General features: G+C 42.7%; 1 protein-coding gene across 1 annotated transcript in view; it reads right to left on the reverse strand.

The window, feature by feature from the left end:
• Positions 1 to 25,049, reverse strand: part of SLC38A8 (solute carrier family 38 member 8) — a 198,005-nt gene extending 172,956 nt beyond the window's left edge. Inside the window, exon 1 of the mRNA XM_069215726.1 lies at positions 24,605 to 25,049. Coding sequence (XP_069071827.1) covers positions 24,605 to 24,793 — 189 coding nt within the window. The 5' untranslated portion in view covers positions 24,794 to 25,049. The remainder of the gene's footprint in view (positions 1 to 24,604) is intronic.
• Positions 25,050 to 25,650: the final 601 nt, after the last annotated feature.

A 25,650-nucleotide genomic window follows, 5' to 3' on the forward strand; every position in this document is an offset into this window, starting at 1 on the left:
AGCCAGTCTTAGCTAGAAAAGAGAGAAGCGAAAAAAAAAAAAAAAAAAATGAAAAAAAAACACGACAGACACAAAAATGATCAGGAGTAGAGTATGCGGAAATCAATTCATACCGCCTAGCAATCATTCACCTAGCAAATCATTCATAGAGCCTAGCAACGTGCACAAGAGAGATCACAAATCGTGCACGAAAATGAATTATGGAAATCTAAATGAATAATGGAACCAAGCCACGCCAAAAGTGAAGCAAGCATGCAGAAGAGGTGTATCGGTCACACCCATGCCATCAAACTTTAATCACAAGGCAAGCCAGTAGCATACCCTGCTCAATGTTTGTTGTCCATCGAAGTGAGTCTACAACAGCATGCAGCATACAATAAATTAGTTCTACTTGTCATTGGAATATCATCAAGCACAATTAACAAATCGGGCGTGAATTTCCTGCGCTTATCCTACCAACCACCATTGAAAATGTATTCCTGTACGTCATGAAGGTAAACAAAAACAAACAAAACACACTGAGATATTAAACAAAGTGGGCTTGATAACGTAATTGAGGAACAATTTGGGTAGTAATAGTTTATAGTTTTGTGGTTTGATGTAAGGTGAGTAATGACTGAAAGACCATGCCCTAAGAAACTTATATGTACATATTTAGAGTGAGGATTTTGGCGGTGCAGAGGAAAGGGAGGGTAGAGCTCAACCGATTATTTATGACAGTTTTACAAACAGTACAGAGTGAGAACAGTAATCAAAACTAAATCAATCAGTACTTGGTGTATGTTCCAAACTAAAATACGGGAAGTCGCATTGGCAGGCGCCTGACAATTGGGAGGTAGCAAATAAGAACGACAATCAAGTCAACGAGTGGTAACCTTTGAGCTAACTCCAAGCCCCTTACTATAAACAATAGGTCTCACTGCAACAACGCATTAGCTGTCAGCAGACGAGACCTAAAAAGTTATTTAGCTTGTATAAAATGCATATTCTTCGGAACTGCAACACCACCATCTCTGCATGTCAAAAACTGTTATTTCCCTGAAGGCTGGAAGATCCCGATTTCAGAAAAGGGCCCCCTTTTTTTTTTCCAGAAGGTTCAACCCATAATCTGTGTAGAAGCAAAACAATATTGGGAAAAGCATTATTAGTACCTTAGGCTATTTTGTATATTCCGAATGTCTGGACACTAGCGTTACTTTTTTAAATAAAAAATATGGTGCTGAACACCAGATGTTTTTCCTGACATGTACCATATTCTCAGATTTGATGACAAACCAGAGTGTAACTTCTTGCATTATCAGAAAAAAATGGTTAACCTATTTTACAAATGAATAGTTAAAATGGATGTAATAGAGTGATATGCTTAAATAATCATGACTGTCTCTTTCATATGATTCCCACTACTGGCGGCCTCAAATTGCTGAAAACAGCCCTGTGTCAGTGTTGGAGCGGCACTCAAACTGTCAAAATTATATTTTACCTTTAGGGCTGATAATGTTACTACCATTGTAGCCTGCAATTCTCGTGTATAGGATCGTAGAATTAAAGGAAGTCAAATCTTTCAGCATACAATCATCCAAACTTCTGAAGCGATATAAATTGACGTCAAGGTTTCTGATTAAAATTTCTTCTTATTACACAAAAACTCTCACCTTTCACTAAAGAAGGCATGTCTAAGGAGGGGTGACTGTATATATCTAGAAAAATGCAAGTACTCACATTCTTCTTAGAGCTGCAGTGTATTGCTTAAAGATGTAATAGTTTTCCCTTGCTTGAATCAAGAAAATCTACAGCGTTCTGCCGCAACAAAAGAAATGTCTAAATCCCAGGGGTGGCTGGTGAACATTGAAAGTGGTGTGGCATAAGACCAAATCATGAAATTGCTTGTGCAAGCAGGTACAACTGGTGCTTAGGTGTATTGACAGGCTTATAGCCATGGAAGTCAAAGAGGTCACCAGGGGTTACAGCTGCGACCCCGGACTTGCCCTTTGCGACCCCTGGCCTCAGAGGTGGCACAGTCAGTGCCTGGAACACAGGGGCAGCTCGTCCTTCTGGACGTCAGTTGGGACTCCGTTCTTTGTTTTCTGTCAATTTATATTACACTAATAGGGAACTATAACATAATATTCACTATCAATGTAACAAATCAGCGACAATTAGCTTGAATATGCCCTTCCATGGCATTTGAGGAAAGTAAAAATGTTTTTAAATGTATGATGTACGTGTGTGTGTGTGTGTGTGTGTGTGTGTGTGTGTGTGTGTGAACTGCATGCATGTGTAAGTATGTGTCTGTGAGTGAAGGTGGAGGTCAAAGGGCACAGGATGGCACTTCTGCTACCCCTGGCATTTTGGTGAACTGACGTCCATGCTCAGCCCTGTGAGTTTTTTCAATTGGGTAGAAGTGAGCATTTTCATTACAATTTACCCCACTTGAAACATGCGTTTAGCTGGGGAAGTTAAATTCAAATAGCAGCACTCACTGCTTTAGCAGTGTCTCGTCACAGAACACACTCTCAGGCCAAGCAGTAAAGTGTGGATGAAGCAGCACTTCATGCAAAGCTGTAAAAGGGATGCACTTGATACAGTGCACATATATACCACTGGCTCGAAACATGGCCCACGGGAATACAGCTACTGGGAAGAGCTACAAACACTCAGAGACCTCAAAGTCACAAGCATCCTTTGTAAGAATTACACAAACAGTAATAAGCAGTTGTCACAAGGAGGCTGAATCTCAAGGACACTGTGCTGAAAATGTTCTTTACCCTGATTAAAAAGTCAACCTACAAAAGTCTACATGCTGGAGAACATGATATAAAGTAAATGCTCTAAACACCCTTTGCATTTTTACTAGGGGAGGGCAGAAATATTAATTCAGCTGGTGGATTTTGAGACATTTAGTAATTCCGTGTTACTCTGATAACGTGGATTTACTTACTACAGGGAGTGCAGAATTATTAGGCAAATTAGTATTTTGACCACATCATCATCGTTATGCATGTTGTCTTACTCCAAGCTGTATAGGCTCGAAAGCCTACTACCAATTAAGCATATTAGGTGATGTGCATCTCTGTAATGAGAAGGGGTGTGGTCTAATGACATCAACACCCTATATCAGGTGTGCATAATTATTAGGCAACTTCCTTTCCTTTGGCAAAATGGGTCAAAAGAAGGACTTGACAGGCTCAGAAAAGTCAAAAATAGTGAGATATCTTGCAGAGGGATGCAGCACTCTTAAAATTGCAAAGCTTCTGAAGCGTGATCATCGAACAATCAAGCGTTTCATTCAAAATAGTCAACAGGGTCGCAAGAAGCGTGTGGAAAAACCAAGGCGCAAAATAACTGCCCATGAACTGAGAAAAGTCAAGCGTGCAGCTGCCACGATGCCACTTGCCACCAGTTTGGCCATATTTCAGAGCTGCAACATCACTGGAGTGCCCAAAAGCACAAGGTGTGCAATACTCAGAGACATGGCCAAGGTAAGAAAGGCTGAAAGACGACCACCACTGAACAAGACACACAAGCAGAAACGTCAAGACTGGGCCAAGAAATATCTCAAGACTGATTTTTCTAAGGTTTTATGGACTGATGAAATGAGTGAGTCTTGATGGGCCAGATGGATGGGCCCGTGGCTGGATTGGTAAAGGGCAGAGAGCTCCAGTCCGACTCAGACGCCAGCAAGGTGGAGGTGGAGTACTGGTTTGGGCTGGTATCATCAAAGATGAGCTTGTGGGGCCTTTTCGGGTTGAGGATGGAGTCAAGCTCAACTCCCAGTCCTACTGCCAGTTCCTGGAAGACACCTTCTTCAAGCAGTGGTACAGGAAGAAGTCTGCATCCTTCAAGAAAAACATGATTTTCATGCAGGACAATGCTCCATCACACGCGTCCAAGTACTCCACAGCGTGGCTGGCAAGAAAGGGTATAAAAGAAGGAAATCTAATGACATGGCCTCCTTGTTCACCTGATCTGAACCCCATTGAGAACCTGTGGTCCATCATCAAATGTGAGATTTACAAGGAGGGAAAACAGTACACCTCTCTGAACAGTGTCTGGGAGGCTGTGGTTGCTGCTGCACGCAATGTTGATGGTGAACAGATCAAAACACTGACAGAATCCATGGATGGCAGGCTTTTGAGTGTCCTTGCAAAGAAAGGTGGCTATATTGGTCACTGATTTGTTTTTGTTTTGTTTTTGAATGTCAGAAATGTATATTTGTGAATGTTGAGATGTTATATTGGTTTCACTGGTAATAATAAATAATTGAAATGGGTATATATATTTTTTTGTTAAGTTGCCTAATAATTATGCACAGTGATAGTCACCTGCACACACAGATATCCCCCTAACATAGCTAAAACTAAAAACAAACTAAAAACTACTTCCAAAAATATTCAGCTTTGATATTAATGAGTTTTTTGGGTTCATTGAGAACATGGTTGTTGTTCAATAATAAAATTAATCCTCAAAAATACAACTTGCCTAATAATTCTGCACTCCCTGTATATTCTGCCGCTCTGCCAGCGGAATTAGTACTGGCTGCTGAAATGTTATAGTAACTGTTAGAAATGGTGTCTCTAGTTGGCAGAGGTAAACACCCTTGCCCACGTAGGGTCCACAATCCTCAGGGTAAGTCACACACAATCAAAATTATCCTGTGCCCACCCTCTGGTAGCTTGGCACTGAGCAGTCAGGCTTCACTTAGAAGGCAATGTGTAAAGTATTTGTGCAATAAACCATGCAATAACACAGTGAAAAACACCTCAAAAATACACCACACAGGTTTATAAAAATATACAAGTTTTATCTGATTAAATTAAGGTCAAAACGATCAAGATTCGATAAGCACAAGTTGAAATATCACTTTTGCAATGCTAAGAAGAGTCACAAGTCTTTAAAAATCAACAATTGTCTCACGTGCACAAAGTACCTGGTTTGCGTCAAAATTACACACATGGAGACCGCAGAGGAGGAGAGGAGTAGAAAAAGGAAGGTGTGCGTCGGATTTTCTGACGCTGCACAGACGATGCGTTGTTTCTTCCCACACTGCATGGGCTTTGCGTTGATTTCTGATGCACATCTTGGATCCTCACTGCGATGCGGGGTTCTTTTGATGCCCAGGGACGATGCATGTAAATCCTGGGCGTGTGAGATAAAATCACGGGCGCTGCATGGATCTGGTGGCCGATGCGTCAGAGTCTGACGCACAGCAGGCGCTGTGTCAATTCTTCACTCAGGCTGCGTCGTTCCAGCTCAGCTGTCCGTCAATCCGGTATGGCTGTGCATCGAAGTAGGGGGCGCAGGTGCTGCATCAATCTCCACTCGGGAAGTCAGGCTGCATCGTTCCGGTTCGGCAATGCAGCGATTTTCTCGTCGCAGGGAAGGCTGTGCATCATTTCTGGTGCACAAGGAGTTTCCTTGAAGAGAGGAAGTCTTTTTGGCCCTGAGACTTCAGAACCAGGAGGCAAGCTCAATCCAAGCCCCTGGAGAGCACTTCTCAGCAAAGTTGGAGGCCAGCAAGGTAGCAGGGCAACAGCAAGGCAGCAGTCCTTCACAGCAAAGCAGTCCGGGTGAGTCCTTTGGGCAGCCACTTGACAGGTTGCAGGATCTGGTCCAGAAGTGTCTAATTTGGTGGGGTCAGGGACCCAGTATATATACCTAAAAATGCCTTTGAAGTGGGGGAAGACTTCAAAGAGTGGTTGTGAAGTGCACAAGGTCCCCTTTCAGTACAGGTTTGTCTGCCAGGGTCCCAGTAGTGGGTTTGGCAGCCCATTGTGTGAGGGTAGGCCACTAGCCTTTCAAATGGAAGTGTCAGATCCCTCCACCCTCCCAGCCCAGGAAGACCCATTCAGTGTGCAGGTGTAACTGAGTAGCCGGTGTTGGTTGTCTGGGTGAAATGCACAAGGAAGCTTTCAACCAGCCCAGATGTGGATTTGAGACAAGCTGTTAGGCACAGATGGATTTTAAGTGCAGAAAAATGCTCAATTTCTAAAAGTGGCATTTCTAAAATAGTAATATAAAATCCAACCTCACCAATAAGCAGGATTTTCTATTACCATTCTCATCAGAATCTACCACTCAAGCAGTATATGAGGGTAGCCCTAATGTTATCCTATGAAAGGAGCAGGCCTCACAGTAGTGGAAAACGAATTTTAGAAGTGTTCCACCACCAGGACATATAAAATACACATGTACATGTCCTCCCTTTTACCTACATAGCACCCTGCCCTATAGGTTACCTACAGCCTATCTTAGGGGTGACTTATGTGTAGAAAAAGGGGAGTTTGAGGCTTGGCAAGTACTTTTAAATGCCAAGTCGAAGTGGCAGTGAAACTGCACACACAGGCCTTGCAATGGCAGGCCTGAGACATGGCTAAGGGGCTACTTATGTGGGTGGCACAATCAGTGCTGCAGGCCCACTAAAAGCATTTGTTTTACAGGCCCTGTGCACATGCAGTGCACTTTACTAGGGACTTACAAATGAATCAAATATGCAGATTGGGAATTAACCAATGTTATCATGTTTAAGGGAGACAGCATATGCACTTTAGCACTGATTAGCAGCGGTAAAGTGTGCAGAGTCCTAACACCAGCAAAAACAGTGCCAGAAAAGTGGTTTTCCCATTCTTTGTCTGGGGAAGATAGGTCAGTACATACACACCCATGTTCTTTCGCTGCTTGTTTCTATCACCATCTCTTATTTTTCTCTAATGTTCATTTTTCTCTTGTTCACACTTTATTATTTTTCCTCTATCTTTCGTTTGCTAGCTTCCTTCCCTTTTTTCTTTTGTCTCACACGTTTGCTCTGTTTCGCTTAGTTGTGTTTTAATTTTCTCGTTCTCTTATTTCTTTGCAAACCCTTCTTTCTTATTTTTGCCTGTTGTATTCCTTTTGCTTCTCTTTTTCTAGCTCATCCACTTTCTCTCCTGAGGCTTAGGTGTCAATGGAGCAACAGGTGCAGTGGCACCAGAGCCCAGAGACCTATGGACCTCACTCAACTCTAATTACTGCTGTATTTTCCTACCAAAATTGCAGTTAACCATCTTCCTTTCTTACTCCAGGGCCAATGACACCTTTACTACACCACTTGTCCTCTCCATCTTTACTCCTGACTCCCTCTTTCCTTTCACCCTTCAATCCGTCCCAAATGATATTTTTGAGCATTACACTCTAATGCAAAAGTTTATTTCTGATAAATGTTTATATGATAAATTGAATATATTTTAAGAGAGAGGATGAAGGTAAATGGAAGTGTTTTAGTTAAATGCCAGGCCACTGGAATTATATGGCAGGAAAAGACGACATTATGAGGCAGGGTTGAAAAATTTATGTGGCAAGAAATGTCAGTTAGGAATTTACAATGCCAATAGCTCTAACTTAAGAAAGTGTGTGACCTGTTGCATTGCAAATGCTTGTTTAGCTTGGAAACACATTATCACCCACAGAATGGTGATGTAATAATGATATGTGAAAGATTCTCCATTGTGACATGTCCTGTATATAAAAGACTGCTAACCAGCGAGCTTCAGCGATGTACATCAGACAACTTGCTGGGAGGACCACTGCCTGCAGTTGGAGCTGGGGATAGAGAGGCCACATGAGCTTACCAGTCCCTACTTAAGAGGGCGTCAGTGGAGTGTAGGCAAGAGGACAAAAAGGTGAGCAATTAAACAAAATTTAAATTAACCTGAAAATCAAACTGGAAACTAATCAGAAAACCAAACCGACAACAGACTTGAAACTTCATGTATGCCCCACATGTTCAAATATGTACACTACCTACCACTTCGAGCATAGGTGCTGGATGTTGAGGTGCGGGATGCTTCAGCCCCCTCTGAAATAATCATCTGCAGTTCAGAAAGTGAATGAGCTCATTGCCCTCTTTTGCCAATGTTTTAATGTGCTTTTGTACAACTGATATCCTTGTTTATATTTTTTCTGTTTTAAACCTGAATAAAAATATACAGAACAACCCATTCTGTAGAAGTGCCATACTTTTCTCGGTAACAGATCACATTAACCGTCACACCAAGCTCAACTTAGTAAACTTTCATTAAATGACCGCCAAAGGGTAGCCCTGTTATTTACTAATACATAAACCACTACATGGTCACATCCCAGGCTCCGACCCACACGTACCAGCCCATCTTACAGCCTGCATACATCAGCCTTCTTTGAAATACAAGCACCTAAGGGAAAAAAAAAGGAAAAAAACAAAAAAAAAAACCACTACATTCCAAAAAGTACAACTTGAGCGAACTCCCTTATGCTAAGCCTAAAACTATAGGAAAAAGGCCCTGAGGGTTCAGAAGAGAATAACAGACATCTTTTCTGCCTCCCTTATGGAATTCCTATGAAATAACCACCCTATGTCCTCAAACACATCTGAAGTATAAGCCAGACCCTTCACCATCAGCTACCTAAAGCTGGTGATCCCTTCATCCAGTTATATTCCAAGGTCATAGATTATTGGATTATTTACTTTCATCTCCAAACTTATTTCCAACATATATCAACTTCTTCTTTAGACATGCCTCGACTAGGATAGTTATTCCTTTGACCAGCTCACTGGATTGCGATGGGACACCATCCTTATTAATTAACTACCCTTCTTTCCTTCATCACTCATCCTCACAAAGGGCATGGAGGTGGCTGGGAAGTGGCCTGCTAGACTTAACATAAAAAGGTAAAGAGATAAAACAACATGTTTCTAGATTTTAACAGCATTGGAATGTTTTTACTCTAAAATGAACATGGATGTCAGCTGCTTGCCACTAAGACATGGAGTTATTTTGCTTGGCCATTGAGTCTTCGATAGTTCTATGAATATGAGAAAGTGAAGGCGTTACACCCTGCTTTTTAAAATATTTTTATTGGATGTTCTAGAATGGAAAAAATACAAGTATTGAGTAGATATCTTTATATACTATCAGAATACCATTGATGGAGAAACAAAATATCCATATAAAAGAGACATGCAGACACAGGACCCATTAGGCAGTGGGGGCATCCGTCGCCTCCCAGAATATAGTTCCCAATGTAAACTTCTTCATTACTGGCATCTCCTGATCGCCTCTGGTGCCTGGCAGTCTGTCTACAAATTGCCTCCAATCTGAGGTCATCCACCAGTTTCTGGTCTGTAATTACAATAGCCATTTGCCTCTCCTCTGCCCATTCCCATTCATCTTTTTACCGCCTATTAAAATTAGGTCCTGACGTATTACGCCAATGGACTGTGACTGAGTGGCAAACATGGCCTCCGAAGTACACCTAAAGTACTCCTAAGCGAGCACATGGTCTCCTTCCAGTGGAATTTCCATTCAGAAAGGAAGAGAATATGTGTGGTATTGTGTCACGGATTGGCATCATTACAATCTTAGGAAGCAGTCAATTATGACTAGTATTACAGAGTACTATATGAAGAAAAAGTTTTGAGATCTTCATCTAAACCAGAAACTGCAGCAAGTGATGGGATATTTCAAGTAGGTCTGTTCCCAGTCTGCCCATAAGGTAGTTTCTTGATTGGACTATACATTCCTGCAATTTTATGAGTCTGTCTTCTCGGCTTGTACATGACCTGCCGATATGGTGGAGACATTTTGAATAGATATATACAGGGATCAAAATAGATATTTACAGGGACATTTATGAAGGCATCTGGAAGATAATGGGATTAAAAGAAGGTTTTAAAATAGTGAAGAAGGGTATATCAGAACCTAATGGAGAATTTAAAATTAATTAATTCTATAGAGATAAATGTTATTCACCCTGTAGATAGTATTGTGAGGAGAGGACTGCATGTTACTTTATTTCATCAGAACTGTATAGGACTGACTGTTGCTTTCCCATATGTTCCAAGTAGTTTATTATGAAAAAGTTAGCAAAGCCATTTCATAGATCTACAGATAACACGATATTCCAGACTGATTCTGGGTTCACAAATTGCCTGATAATCTGAAGTGGAAGTAGCTTGTGGGGTTGTTTTTTTAATGGTTTAGATTCCAGTTGAATAAAACATTTTCACTTTTACAATGTACAACTTAGGGTCATTAAATTTATGTGATAGTCTTTGTAAGGTATACAATAAACATGTTTCCCTATCAAGGAGGCAGGGATGACTGTGCTGAGGTAATCTTTTCAGCACAATTCTACAAAGAATGTACTGGGTAGAATGTGTATACAATAGTTGTGGACAGAATGTTGGGCAGAGAAGGAGATGGGCCATTGTTGGGAGCAATTCCTAATGTAATTACCCTGGACTCAATAAATGCTGGATTTATCTTCAACACGTGTGGAGTGATCAGTACAAGGAATTGGTGAGGAGCCGATGCACGTGAATAACCACATGATTCAAGAAAGACTATGGCCTCATGGAGAATCACAATTGAATGAAGTCATTTTGATTGTTCGCAGGGCAGAAATCTAAAATAAATGTAGTAAAATGTGGGCCCTCACCAAGGACCCCGCCAGCGCCAAGACCACCCTACAAGAGGGTATGAAGGACGTCGCAGATTGGATGAGGCTCAGCCGCCTAAAGCTGAACTCTGAAAAAACTGAAGTCCTCATAATCGGCAACACCCCGTCCGCCTGGGACGACTCCTGGTGGCCCACGGCCCTCGGCACCGCACCGACCCCCGCAGACCACGCCCGCAACCTCGGCTTCATCTTGGACCCCCTTCTCACCATGACCAAGCAAGTCAACGCCGTGTCCTCCGCCTGCTTCCTCACCCTCCGCATGCTCCGCAAGATCTTCCGCTGGATCCCCGCCGACACCAGAAAAACCGTGACTCACGCCCTCGTCACGAGCCGCCTGGACTACGGCAACACCCTCTACGCTGGGACCACCGCCAAACTCCAAAATCGCCTGCAACGCATTCAAAACGCCTCAGCCCGCCTCATCCTCGACGTACCCCGCAACAGCCACATCTCTGCACACCTGAGACACCTGCATTGGCTCCCAGTCAGCAAAAGGATCACCTTCCGACTTCTCACCCACGCACACAAAGCCCTCCACGACAAGGGACCGGAATACCTCAACAGACGCCTCAACTTCTACGTCCCCACCCGCCCCCTCCGCCCCCTCCGCTCCTCTGGCCTCGCACTCACCGCCGTCCCTCGCATCCGACGCTCCACGGCGGGTGGGAGATCTTTCTCCTTCCTGGCGGCCAAGACCTGGAACTCCCTCCCCACCAGCCTCAGGACCACCCAGGACCACTCCGCTTTCCGGAGACTCCTAAAGACCTGGCTGTTCGAGCAGCGATAACCACCCCCTTTGTCCCTAGCGCCTTGAGACCCGCACGGGTGAGTAGCGCGCTTTATAAATGCTAATGATTTGATTTGATTTGATTTAAAGCTAACTCGCAACAGCCATTAGAGAGTAGTGAAATGGTTAATAGAGTTCTAAAAGAAAAATTCAAAGAAAAAGTAGTACAGTAAGTGGTACAGATAAAATGGCGTAAGAGAAACAGAAGAATTATGGTAACCATATCTCAGAGGGGAGGAAGTGTTATCATTGTGGCAGCTTAAATCAGCTCGCCTACAGTAAAACCTGCCTAGCAATCAACCAAAAATGCGCAGCATGTGATATTAAAGGCCATTTTGCAAGAGTGTGTAAAAGGCATAGCAACAATAACAGAATCAAATGCATTAAAGAATCCAATGGGAAGTCACTGGAAGAGAATTCTAGCAGTTCAGAAGATGAGAAGAGTGGTGATGTCAGGGATGGTGTACTTTGTGTTATTGGTGAAGAGAATGGAAATCCTGAATGTGTACTTTCTAGAGATACAAGAAATAAACCAGTATGTGAAATTAAGTTAGGTGGGATAGAAATACTGATTGTTGCAGATTCAGGGCCCCCATTTACTATTGTGAATGAACGTGTTTGGCAGTAGACGGAGGGAAAATTGGGAAGTGATCTAGTTCCTCCTGATATTTTTCCAGAAAGTTTCACAGGAGAACAGATTCCTATGTTGGGGAACAGAGTACTAACATTTGAATATAAAAATAGGAAAGCCATTAGAAACTTGTAGGTGGCCAAGGAAGGTTCATGTGTTTTGGGGTGGAAGGACTAAAATGAATTGGATAGAATATTGAATCCTAACAGCAGGAAACAAGTATTAGTAATGAATGAGGAATTAGGTGGGGATATGGCAGAACATATGAAGACAGAGTTTCCTCAAGTATTTTCAAGAAAAATTGGCAAGATAAGGGTTTTTTGCCATAAAATAATTGTAAAGAAGGATGCCAAACAAAAAATTTCACAAAATTAGGGACTTACCTGTGACTGTAAGAGATGAAGTAGAAGGCGAAATAGAAAAACGTTTGAATGCCGGTATTATTGAGCAAGTTGATGATACGGAATGGATTGCGCCATTAGTGGTAGCGTGATGACCTAATGGCAAAATACGTCTATGTGTTGATTTGAGAGAGTTGAATAGAAACATTGTTGTGGAGAGGTTTCCTCTTCCTAAAATAAATGAAATGTTGTCATTGACCAAAGGTATGCAGTGGTTTACATCAATAGATATTTCCTCTGCATACCATCAGATCCCTTTACATCAGGACAGAAAGAATTTCACTGCGTTTATGACACCCATGGAATGTTTACACTTTGTTAGAATGCCATTTGGACTAGCCTCTGGGCAGCAGTCTTTGGAAAATTCATGTTCCAGTTGTTCAACAAAAGCAAAGGAACACTGTTTTTCAAGACAATTTTTTTATCATGGGAGCAATTAAACAGGAGCATAATGAGAGAGAGTGAGGAACGTTTTTGGAAAACTGGAGGAATGTGGGTTAGCTGTTGAAGCCCCAAAATGTAAATTTGCAGTAGTCATTGAATTATCTTGGTCATACAATCACGAAGGATGGTGTGAAACCAAAAAAGGAATTGGTGGAGGCTATTAAAGACACACCAATGCCAACTAATAAAGAGGAACTAAGATCCTTGTTTTTTTTTTAGGATAAGTTGAATTTTATTTGAAGTTTGTAAGGAACTTTGCTGAAAAGACTTCTAAAATTTAAGGCAACGTTTGAAGAACAGTTTTGAATTTAAATGGGAAGACAAATTACAATTATAGTTTGCAGAACAAATGTCATTTTGCAAATTGATCAAACTATACTTGGATCAAAACCTTGAAGTACATTTGCAGAACAAATGTAATTCTTTCAAATTGATCAGAGGTACTTCAAGGTTTTGATCCAAAATTTGAATGCATTGTGACCACAGATGTGAGTAAAGGCTTAGGAGCAGTGTTAACTCAAATCGATAAGGATGAAAGTGAGAAGCATATGCTTCCAGAACATGGACTCCAGCAGAGGAACGTTATTCAGTTATAGAAAAGGAGACTTCAGCGGTGGTATGGAGTATGGAAATGTTCTTACAATATAAATGGGGTTTTGAGGTCTTAATCGGATGCAATCATAAACCTTTGTTAAAGTTACTTACAACTGAAGGACTGTTAAAGGCGACTCCTAGAATAGCTCGCTTGTCTATGAGATTGTTTGATTACAATTATACAGTGCAATATGTCCCAGGAGTTAAAAATAGAGTGGCAGATTGTCTAAGTAGATTACCATTACCACTGAGAGAAGTGTCCCATGATGAGGAATATTAATTTAGTATAGCTTGGACGGAATATAAGGGAGGCCTGGCAATAAGTGAGAGAGAATGGTGTGATGCTATGAAAGAGGATGAAATGTTGAAATTGATTATACAATGGATAATAGAAGGCTGGCAGGTGAAGGATTCTTAGGAAAAGAAATATCATTGATTTTGGAAAATTCGGAATGAATTATCAGTAGTTAGAAACCTATTGATGAGAGATACAAAAATTGTCCCACCTAGTATGTTAAGGAATCGCATTGTGTGCTTCTGTCATGAAGGTCATTTAGGAATTGTGAAGAGTAAGAGAATAGTTAAGGAGTACTATAGGTGGCCGGGTATGGATCATGAAATTGAAAGAGTAGTAGGAGAATGTTAGGGCTGTTAATGGTTGCACAAAATCCGATAGTAGGGAAGCCCGTACCTTTAATAAACCTCTTCACACAAGTAGGACTGATTACCTTTTAATAGACGTAAGGCTTTGGGACTCACTTATTGATATGGTGCTAGTTGAGAGCTCAAAGAGTGATCACAATCCCCTCTCCTTAAGTCTTACTCCTTTGTTTTCATCTGTACTTTTAGTTCCTAGTCCACTGTTGTCCTCAAAGGAAGTAACAGTGACTTCTGATAAACGCCACCTTAAGTGCTAGTTAGAAAATCGTCCTGACTTTGTGACTAATCTCAACTCTGACCTCACAGAAGATTTGGTAGCTCTTGTCTCGGATTAACCAGGGACATCATACCCTGGAAGGTATACAAGAGTCCGCAAGGCTCTTTTTGAACGGGTTGCAGGATACTTTGTTGTTCCAGTTAAAAGCAAAAGGAGGTTGGCCTGGCAAAAATAATTTATGGTTGAATAAAGAGTGCAGGGACTTGCATCACAAACTGGTCCATGCTATTTGATTAGGAGACCCCAGGGCCACCATCTTAGCCAGGACGTGCTATGAATCCTCTATCTTCTGCCAAGAGGAGGTGGGACTCCCTGAGATGGAATGGCCTTTTTGAAGCCTGGACAATTAGAGATTTATCCCAGTTTTGGCACATTGTAGCCCATAAAGATAAGGAGGCCTATAGTGAACTTGTCAGCAACATTGCACACTTTTCAAACCACTATTCAGAGATACCAACGTCCAATCTCAGCAGTTTTCCATCACCTCTTACTGCTTTAACATTCCGGGCATCTCTCTTCAACATTGTGAATGTTTCAAAATCACTTTCTGCTGTGGCTCAAGTCAGAACCGCTGAGCCAGATGGAGTCCCAGTTGACGTTTTTCTATCTAATCTGTGGGCTTGCTATATTCTCATCATTGCTAACGTTATAGCTGTAGGGGCAGATATTCCAAAGTCTTGGAAAAGGGCAGTTGTTGTCACTATCTATAAGAAATCATGACTGGATGATAAACGGTGACATCATCAGCCCCTATTAAGCCGCCTTTTGCGCTAGGATTTCTACAATTGATCAGGTCCTTTACCCCTTATTGAGGTATAGGCATGCCGTCAATATAGGTTAAAGATCCTTATATGTTGCATTTGTGGACCTTCTATCAGCATTTGATCTAGTCCCAAGGCCGACCCTTTGGTGGGTGTTATACAAAATGAAGATGCCTCGAGTCTTTTTTCTTGGTTAAGACATTTACATGATGGTAATACTGCGCAAGTCAGATTTTGGGAGGGGGGGGGGGGGGGAAAAATCGGGGTCAAATAAAAGAGGAGATTCCAATTCTGCACAGTGTACGACAGGGCTGTGTTCTGGCACCCATGGTCTTCTCTTTATATGTCATTGTTTATTTCTTACGATCAATAGATGAATATGTGCCGTTGCTGGCTGGCAACAGTCCTGATTCTCCTCTTTGTGAATGTCATCCTTTTGATCACCAAGACCCCGAACAATCTGCACAAGCTCCTCCAACATTTGTGGACTTCTGCTCTGCTAGGGGTCTTGAGGTCAACAAGGATAAAACCAAGGTGATGGTGTTTAATCCTCACAAGTCCTCTAAGGGAAGAGTGGCTACGGAAGGGGAGTCCATTGAGATGGTGGATAGATTTTCTTATCTAGGAATTACGATTTCCAAATCTTTGTCTTGGAAACACCTTCTTAGTAAAGCTGCACTGAAGTTTACCCAAATTACCTCACTAGGGAGTATTGTTATTCCTACTTTAGGCGAATTTCCCCAGTGCTTTATATATATGAATCTACACTTCTGGCCTCTGTGCTTTATGTGGCTGAATTATGGTCTGTTCCATACTTGATCTCCTCTTTTTAGTGGAGAGCAGGTTTATTCGTAATCTGGCCTTCCTTCCATCTAGTACCCCTTTGCATCCACTTTGTTGCGATTTGGGTCTGAAAAACTTTGAGGGTAAGACCAGGTTGTGTCTACTGCTGTTCTGGAGATGGCTGAGGACCAATCCTGAATTGGCCTATTAGGTACTGGCACTGCAGGATGTCATGGCTACAGAACAATTTTATACTGTACAGTGGCTTCGCTGCATTCGACATTTGCTTCACAGTCTTGGACTAGCCGGCCTATGGGATCATTCAGTGGCAACCCCTTTCCCACCCAAGAATGTTTAGAAGACTCAACTGGGATAGTGTGGAAGCAGATGGTTTTAGGAAACTTGTTCATTTAGACTAGTTGAGGAATTCTACCTCTTTAAGGCTTCACCTGCCTTTGAATCTTTCTGGGAACTGATCACCGCACCCTTGGACCGGAAGCTTTACTTCCAGTTCAGAGTGGGTACACTGGCCTTGAACACATTTACTGTTGGTTAGCACACCAGTGTCATGGACATGTGTCCGGCATGCACCTAGTCAAGGAAAAACATTGCTCATGTCCTTTGTTATGCCTGTACTATGTACGTCCTTGCAGCAGCAGTTGGCTCTGATCTGCAGAAGATTGGGCGTGCGTAGTCATCTTGTGGCTTTGCGATTGCAGATCTTAAGGTTTGATTCCAATTCTTTGTTGTTTCTCTGGCAAAATTCTTGGGTATTATGTGGAATCTTCACAGATGGGTTTGTTAATTCTTTTAAAGTGATACATGGGCAATCGCTTTTATATTGTTATATTCTGGTTGCACATATTTATATCACTATTGTTTTTAGGACTTTTATTCTTGTTGTGATGTTGTATACGTCTTATATTTATTTGTTGTGTTATTTGTGTATATTTTACTGTGCTTCTATGGCTTTGGCCGAAATAAAGCTTGTTAGTGATTGTAATAATGCAGATAAGTCACAGGTGTTGTGTAGCCCTCCATTGGTTCCGGTTCCTAATACACAACATGAACTTAATGAGCATCATGCTGTTCAGGAGGTAGATGAGTGGAGAATTGAGGATAATAGTGTGAGCAGAAGTGGTTGAAGAATCTCTCAACCAAATTACCACAAGGATTTTTTTTCCTAAATTTCTTGTATTCCTGCGTGAGTTACATTATTGCTTAATTATTATTACAGTATTAGATAAATACAATGTTGATGTAAGATGTAATTATTTTTTTTATTTCCTATGTATTATTTATATTTTGATATTACAAAAGGGGAAGGTGTGTTGTGTTGATGTAACCTTTTCATCACATTTCAACATGAATGTTCTGGGGAGAATGTGTACATAATAGTGGGGATACAATGTTGGGAGGAGAAGGTGATGGGCCAGTGTTGGGAGCAGTTCTTGATGTAATTACCCAGGACTCAATAAATACTTATTTTATCTTCAATGTGTGTGGAGTGATCACTACAGACAGTTGAAAATAGGTAGCACAAAGCAGTTTTGTGCTAAAATACACTACACCAGCAACCGACTTCACTGGAAGGGATTATAAGAACAAAGAGGTGTCATTATGACTCCTTCCCCAGACTTTTACCTGAGATACCGAATTAGAATTAATAACATGATGTGTTTGTAGGAAAGTACCATCTTGCCTGGCATGTTACCCCCATTTTTCACTGTATATATGTTGTTTTAGTTGTATGTGTCACTGGGACCCTGGTAACCCAGGGCCCCAGTGCTCATAAGTGTGCCTGAATGTGTTACCTGTGTAGTGACTAACTGTCTCACTGAGGCTCTGCTAATCAGAACCTCAGTGGTTATGCTCTCTCATTTCTTTCCAAATTGTCACTAACAGGCTAGTGACCATTTTTACCAATTTACATTGGCTTACTGGAACACCCTTATAATTCCCTAGTATATGGTACTGAGGTACCCAGGGTATTGGGGTTCCAGGAGATCCCTATGGGCTGCAGCATTTCTTTTGCCACCCATAGGGAGCTCTGACAATTCTTACACAGGCCTGCCACTGCAGCCTGAGTGAAATAACGTCCACGTTATTTCACAGCCATTTTACACTGCACTTAAGTAACTTATAAGTCACCTATATGTCTAACCTTTACCTGGTAAAGGTTAGGTGCAAAGTTACTTAGTGTGAGGGCACCCTGGCACTAGCCAAGGTGCCCCCACATTGTTCAGAGCCAATTCCCTGAACTTTGTGAGTGCGGGGACACCATTACACGCGTGCACTACATATAGGTCACTACCTATATGTAGCTTCACAATGGTAACTCCGAATATGGCCATGTAACATGTCTATGATCATGGAATTGCCCCCTCTATACCATCCTGGCATAGTTGGCACAATCCCATGATCCCAGTGGTCTGTAGCACAGACCCTGGTACTGCCAAACTGCCCTTCCTGGGGTTTCACTGCAGCTGCTGCCAACCCCTCAGACAGGCATCTGCCCTCCTGGGGTCCAGCCAGGCCTGGCCCAGGATGGCAGAACAAAGAACTTCCTCTGAGAGAGGGTGTTACACCCTCTCCCTTTGGAAAATGGTGTGAAGGCAGGGGAGGAGTAGCCTCCCCCAGCCTCTGGAAATGCTTTGTTGGGCACAGATGTGCCCAATTCTGCATAAGCCAGTCTACACCGGTTCAGGGACCCCTTAGCCCCTGCTCTGGCGCGAAACTGGACAAAGGAAAGGCGAGTGACCACTCCCCTGACCTGCACCTCCCCTGGGAGGTGTCCAGAGCTCCTCCAGTGTGCTCCAGACCTCTGCCATCTTGGAAACAGAGGTGCTGCTGGCACACTGGACTGCTCTGAGTGGCCAGTGCCACCAGGTGACGTCAGAGACTCCTTCTGATAGGCTCCTTCAGGTGTTAGTAGCCTATCCTCTCTCCTAGGTAGCCAAACCCTCTTTTATGGCTATTTAGGGTCTCTGTCTCTGGGGAAACTTTAGGTAACGAATGCAAGAGCTCATCCGAGTTCCTCTGCATCTCTCTCTTCACCTTCTGCCAAGGAATCGACTGCTGACCGCGCTGGAAGCCTGCAAAACTGCAACATAGTAGCAAAGACGACTACTGCAACTCTGTAACGCTGATCCTGCCGCCTTCTCGACTGTTTTCCTGCTTGTGCATGCTGTGGGGGTAGTCTGCCTCCTCTCTGTACCAGAAGCTCCGAAGAAATCTCCCGTGGGTCGACGAATCTTCCCCCTGCAACCGCAGGCACCAAAAAGCTGCATTACCGGTCCCTTGGGTCTCCTCTCAGCACGACGAGCGAGGTCCCTCGAATCCAGCGACTCTGTCCAAGTGACCCCCACAGTCCAGTGACTCTTCGGTCCAAGTTTGGTGGAGGTAAGTCCTTGCCTCACCTCGCTGGGCTGCATTGCTGGGAGCCGCGACTTTTGCAGCTACTCCGGCCCCTGTGCACTTCCGGCGGAAATCCTTTGTGCACAGCCAAGCCTGGGTCCACGGCACTCTAACCTGCATTGCACGACTTTCTAAGTTGGTCTCCGGCGACGTGGGACTCCTTTGTGCGACTTCGGGTGAGCACCGTTTCACGCATCCTCGTAGTGCCTGTTTCTGGCACTTCTCCGGGTGCTACCTGCTTCAGAGAGGGCTCCTTGTCTTGCTCGACGTCCCCTCTCTCTGCTGGTCCAATTTGCGACCTCCTGGTCCCTCCTGGGCCTCAGCAGCGTCCAAAAACGCTAACTGCACGATTTGCAGCTAGCAAGGCTTGTTGGCGTTCTTTCAGCGGGAAAACACTTCTGCACGACTCTCCACGGCGAGAGGGATCCGTTCACCAAAGGAGAAGTCTCTAGCCCTTTTCGTTCCTGCAGAAACCTCAGCTTCTTCTGTCCAGTAGAAGCTTCTTTGCACCCACAGCTGGCATTTCCTGGGCATTTGCCCATCTCCGACTTGCTTGTGACTTTTGGACTTGGTCCCCTTGTTCCACAGGTACCCTAGATTGGAAATCCACAGTTGTTGCATTGCTGGTTTGTGTCTTTCCTGCATTATTCGTCTAACACGACTTCTTTGTCCTTAGGGGAACTTTAGTGCACTTTGCACTCACTTTTCAAGGTCTTGGGGAGGGTTATTTTTCTAACTCTCACTATTTTCTAATAGTCCCAGCGACCCTCTACAAGGTCACATAGGTTTGGGGTCCATTCGTGGTTCGCATTCCACTTTTGGAGTATATGGTTTGTGTTGCCCCTATCCCTATGTTTCCCCATTGCATCCTATTGTAACTATACATTGTTTGCACTGTTTTCTAAGACTATACTGCATATTTTTGCTATTGTGTATATATATCTTGTGTATATTTGCTATCCTCTCCCTGAGGGTACACTCTAAGATACTTTGGCATATTGTCATAAAAATAAAGTACCTTTATTTTTAGTATAACTGTGTATTGTGTTTTCTTATGATATTGTGCATATGACACTAAGTGGTACTGTAGTAGCTTCACACGTCTCCTAGTTCAGCCTGAGCTGCTCTGCTAAGCTACCATTATCTATCAGCCTAAGCTGCTAGACACCCTATACACTAATAAGGGATAACTGGGCCTGGTGCAAGGTGCTAGTACCCCTTGGTACTCACTACAAGCCAGTCCAGCCTCCTACAGTGTTTAATTAACAAGAATAAGCCACAAAAAGTAAAATGAGTTGTATTTTTTCCATAATAGAGTTAAAGTTGACATAACAAGGCCTCAAATAAATTGTCATGCGTTGTGCGCTTCAAATTTCAAATATGCTTTCTTGTTTCCAAATGTGCAGCTGCAGCTGAATAAATTCCTTCAGCATTTTGCAAAATACTCATAATCCAAACAGTTCCATAGCTCTGTGCTCTGGTGATATGTATCTTCACAGTAACCATTTACTAGCTACTGCCTGAGGAACACGCAGACAATGTTTCATTCTTCAGTGCTCATGTCTTTGCTAGCATACATACCTGCGTTTTCCCCATATTTTCGAATCAATATTGTTTGGTAATTCAGTGCCACTTGCACGCAGGCTAAGTGTGACACTTGATTGTTCATTTTGGGGGGGGGGGGGGGGGTGCTTAGAGTGCGCATGTTTTATGTAATGATACTTCTGAATGACGATTACCTTTTAATAATTTGGCATTAGGAGCTCAACCCCTGGTGCCACTATCCTCCATGCTAAGGACCTGGACCCCTGCTGCTGAAATGCTATAAAGAACTACTGAATTTGGGATGTGAGACAGATTTTTCTTTGCAAAGACAACAGACTCCATGTCGGACTATTGTCCGATTTTGAACTTAGAATATAAACGGTCAGTTCGGCCTTGGTGTTACACGAGCACAGACACTCACTCTTTGGCACACAACAACATGTTTAGTGTAAAGGGCAACACATGATTTGAGACAAGTTCAGCATCTCTGATTATATCCCACTACCATGAATTTCACACATGGAGCTGCTTGCGGGGTGCAGATCCTCGGTGGCTAGCTCCAAAGGCGTGATCAATAAAAAATAAATAAAAATAAAAAATTTAAAAAAGGACTGATATGGCACTACTCTATGAATTAAAGAAGAAAGGAAAGTGAATATGAAAAGACAGCGGTCTAGCAAATGATGATCAAAATTGACATAACTGTGTCCAAATTAAATCACATTGCCAGTGCAAATTTACAGCAGTATTTCCCGATTACATCGCATGCAAAACAAAGGTGCAAAACACTTTTGTTTTGCACTAATATTTCACAACATGAAAAGACAAAAAAATAAAAATGAAGTTTTGCACCGACTAATAGGGTTTGCACCACTGAGTCCAAACTTCGGTGCACATGAAAGATAAAGTAGCAAAGCTTTCTGAAAGTACCAAAATCCACTCTTGCAGAAGTGCAGGAGAGAGCCAGGCATCTCTTTTGAACGAAACTGTGCATGCTGTAACCATGTAAATTAGTACATAAAGTGCAGGCAGCGCAGCTTGAAAACACAGTACTTTGGTTGTTGCATTGTGTTTCTGAGCTGGGCTGTCTGCAGCTCATGCACTAACTCCAACCACTGCTAAAGGATTCCAAGTTACTATGGGCCATATGTACGAAAAAAGTGGTTTGCTTTTTCCTAATAGCAAATTTTTGCGATTCGCAATTAGGAAATCACAAACTGTGAAGTACTACAGTTTCTCAGTTACTCTTTACGATTCACAAATGGGTCGCAAAGGACCTGCCTCATTAATATTTATTATCCGTGTCCGTGGACCACTGCCTGCTCTTAAAATGGACCACTGCCTACTCTTAAAAAATGTTTTTGCCAACATTCACAAAGGGGAAAGGGGCCCCTTAGGGACCCCTTCTGGTTTGCGAATGAATTACCGCCTCCTCTGAGGAGTCGGTAAAATATGAATGTTTTGCGACAGCATTTCAAACACAAAATATTCATTCATACCACTGCTATTTGGTATTAGGAAGGGACGCCCCAAACATGCCCCTTCCTAACACCGAATCGCAAAAACTAAATGTGATTCAGTAACAAGTTACTGAGTCACTTTGTGCCTTTTGTACGTGGCAAAATGCATTTTACCGGCACGATGGGCCGTTTGCAACCGGTAAAATGCTTCGTACATCTGGCCCTTTATGTGCTGTAAGGAGAGTGATTACATTCAAAAAGCGCACAGCTCGGTTCTGTGCCTGTCCATAGCTTGATGATACAGCTCATGACGCTAGGTATATTATATGTACTTTTAAGGCGCACCTTATGCCAGTGAAACGGCCTCTCTGTGCTAGAGCGGTTAAAAGATTTACCAGCGTCACTAAAAATGGTGTGATCCTGAAATGGTGCTGCAAAAGTACTCTGATATATATAAATAATCAGTCCTTGAGTATTTTTGAGAGGCCTCATTGTACACAAAGAAAATATATAAGAATATTGTCGGTACCTAGGCATGCAAAGGAAAGAGAGGAAACATGCTGTTGAATAGTGTCCAAGTCATCACTGCTTTAAAATCGACAACTCAGTGAAAAAAGACATTTAATCATTTAAACTTCTTCGAGACCAGTAACTAGGTACTCCTGGTGCTTAATCTACATTTCTACTTTAGAACACAAATCACTACAGTCTTGTGCCATGTCAAACCAGAAATCTCCAAAATGGATCCCACTGTGCTTTTTAATACTGTGATCCCACTGTACTTTATAATTAATATAGAGAGCCAAAACGTAAGGGTGAACATCAGTTGACATCCGCACCAGTACGTGCAGAATCTCCTTTCAATGTTTGTGTCCAGCCATGACTTTGAGCTGATCAGCTCTCACTGCTGAAACTGTTATCCAGCGGTCTCTTATCAAAGTAATATAGCACAATCTTCACGTGCAAATATTGTGGTTTCCTTCTACGCTCTAGCATCCTGGAATTGCATGCCATTTCATTAAAAAGTCCTCTGAACTCCTGAACGAAAACTGATATTTATTAAAATATCTGAGGGTCACCTCTCTTTTCAAAGGGTTCTCCTTCCTTTCCATACACTGTATGCTTCTTCATTCGGAGCACAACCTTCTCCAAGTCACATGCATCTTCACCTTAAACTCTACTAAACTATTTCTGCAAGTTGCCCAAGACTGACATTTCCACCTTTTGTCAAAGAAACATAAATGAATGGAACAGTTTTTTTGAGTGCACAAGACCGATCCCCATAACTAAAAATAACCAAAAACACTGGACTAACTACTAACTCTGGGTTCCAGAGCAGTGTGCTGTCCGATGTACTATACTTAACACCTCACCAGGGGTAGGAAGTGCTATATAAATGCAAATACAACATAATATAATATAATATAATATAATTACAGGGAAGCGATTTTAAGACTCCAGTTACAAAATTGACATTGGTAGCAAATAAATATTTTTCTCAGACTGCCCAAGAAAAGCTGAATCAGAAATTAAGCTTTTACCTACCCCTTTCATAACTTGGATTAGGTCTGGCTTCATAGTACAGCTGTTAGCAAGATGTCTTTTTACCGATTTGTTAAAATACCCAGAGAGGCTTTGACTCCACCGAGAGGGGTAGTTCCACTTTTCTACCCAAGAACTACTTATACAAAAACACCTTCAGTAAAGAGAGCTGCATTGGCAGTCCTCAAGATTCCCCAGGAACCCACTACCTGCATGACTCGCTCAGCCAGTCCAGGTTTATTCTGTGCATTTTGAGAATTGTAGCCCATTGTATAATGGAAACAGGACTACAAATCACAGAATGCAACGATTAACCATGGTTTTTGATGTGTTACTCGTGCTTGTATCTGGGAAGCCTGGGAGCTCTGCAGATGCTGGTCTTCTCAAATCTGCCATATTTGCCTTGCTGGTTGTTATTCCTTTGTGAGGTGCAGTGGGCTTTCAACTCATTGTTCTTCTAATAAAACTGTAAACAGTTCAAAGTCAAAAGGTCAGACAGCCTCATTCAATTGTCTTCACCAGGTTCCCGTCTTACTCTCCTTGCAGATGCCCTATACACAGTCACCGAGAAAATATGTGATGGTCAGCGTAAGAGGTGCTTCAGGCAATAAGCCAAGTATATACAAATATACATGCTACGAAATTATTGTTGAAAATACAGTGTTTTGCAATTTTGGAAACACGTCTTGCTCACATTTTCACCGTTTCTTCGCAAATAGCAGCAAAACCACTTAGACGCAAAAGTGAGAGGCGCTATAAAAAAAACCCTGAGCATAAGTCACATTTAAGCAATCTTTAAAAGCCATGAATCTCCATCTGTTGTACTTACCAGCTCCACAGTCACAGCGGAGTATATACCCCCGGCTTTACTGAACGCCCACGGGAAGTTCAGAAGTCCTGCCCCGAGGGCAGATTTCAGCGTTATAAAAACAGCTCCAAATGTAGATAAATTGGGGCTCCCCGTGTCCAGCGCAGGTCTAGATAGCAGGCTAATGCTCTCTCGGGCCAACTCCTCCATTCCCGCGAAGGCTGCTCCCCTCTTACTAACCGAAGAAGCAACTTCAGATCTGAAGGTTTAAAAACCGCACCTGAAACCAGGCCAGTGAGGGTCAGAGCCGGCCCATGGATCAGTCGTCTTGATCTGCAGGTACAGTAAGTGCAAAGAACCTTGTTTTCTTAAAACGAAATGCAAATGTTTCCTACATTAGCCGCATCATGCCTTCGGTGGACCAGCCACTCTACCTAAGTGTGCAAGCATGTGGGCCTGAGCACAGCCAAGGGTACAAGAAAAGAAAACTCTCCACCAATCAGAGAGCAGGCTGTGTGATCCAATTAGCTGTCGCTGCTTGCCCCAATCACCAGTGGCTGTCAGTTTAATTAAATTCTTCCAGATGTAAGTCAAACATTGGAGCACAGTGACTAACAGAGCCTTGCGACATTCTGCAGTGACCTGGGTGTGCACGAGGGGGCATTGGGGTATGCGTGACCTCTGACCTAACCTGCACTGCTCTCCATTAGTAGTACCTACGACGTGATTCAGCGTCAGGTCAGGTCACGTGTAAGTAGTTTGTTCAGGGCTACAGTTTATCTTTGCATTTGGTACTTGTAGTCCAGAATACGAAGCCGGAGCAAAGATTTGCAAACCCTAGATTGCATTAAAAGAGAAAATGCTGGTTAATCTACTTTCATTAGGCACCCGGCACCTTGAAATCTCAGGGAGACTTTTCGACATGCGAATTCATTTAAGAGGCCCCGAGGGTTACTGGGAGGCATCGACACCAGAGTAAGAAATGAGATGTGTGTGACCGCATCCCGGATTTCACAGCTCTTATTGAGGCGGATCCGGGACGCCTCGTTGAAATATGTTAACTTTGT

The sequence above is a fragment of the Pleurodeles waltl genome, chromosome 12, assembly GCF_031143425.1.
Source record: "Pleurodeles waltl isolate 20211129_DDA chromosome 12, aPleWal1.hap1.20221129, whole genome shotgun sequence".
Classification (NCBI taxonomy): domain Eukaryota; kingdom Metazoa; phylum Chordata; class Amphibia; order Caudata; family Salamandridae; genus Pleurodeles; species Pleurodeles waltl.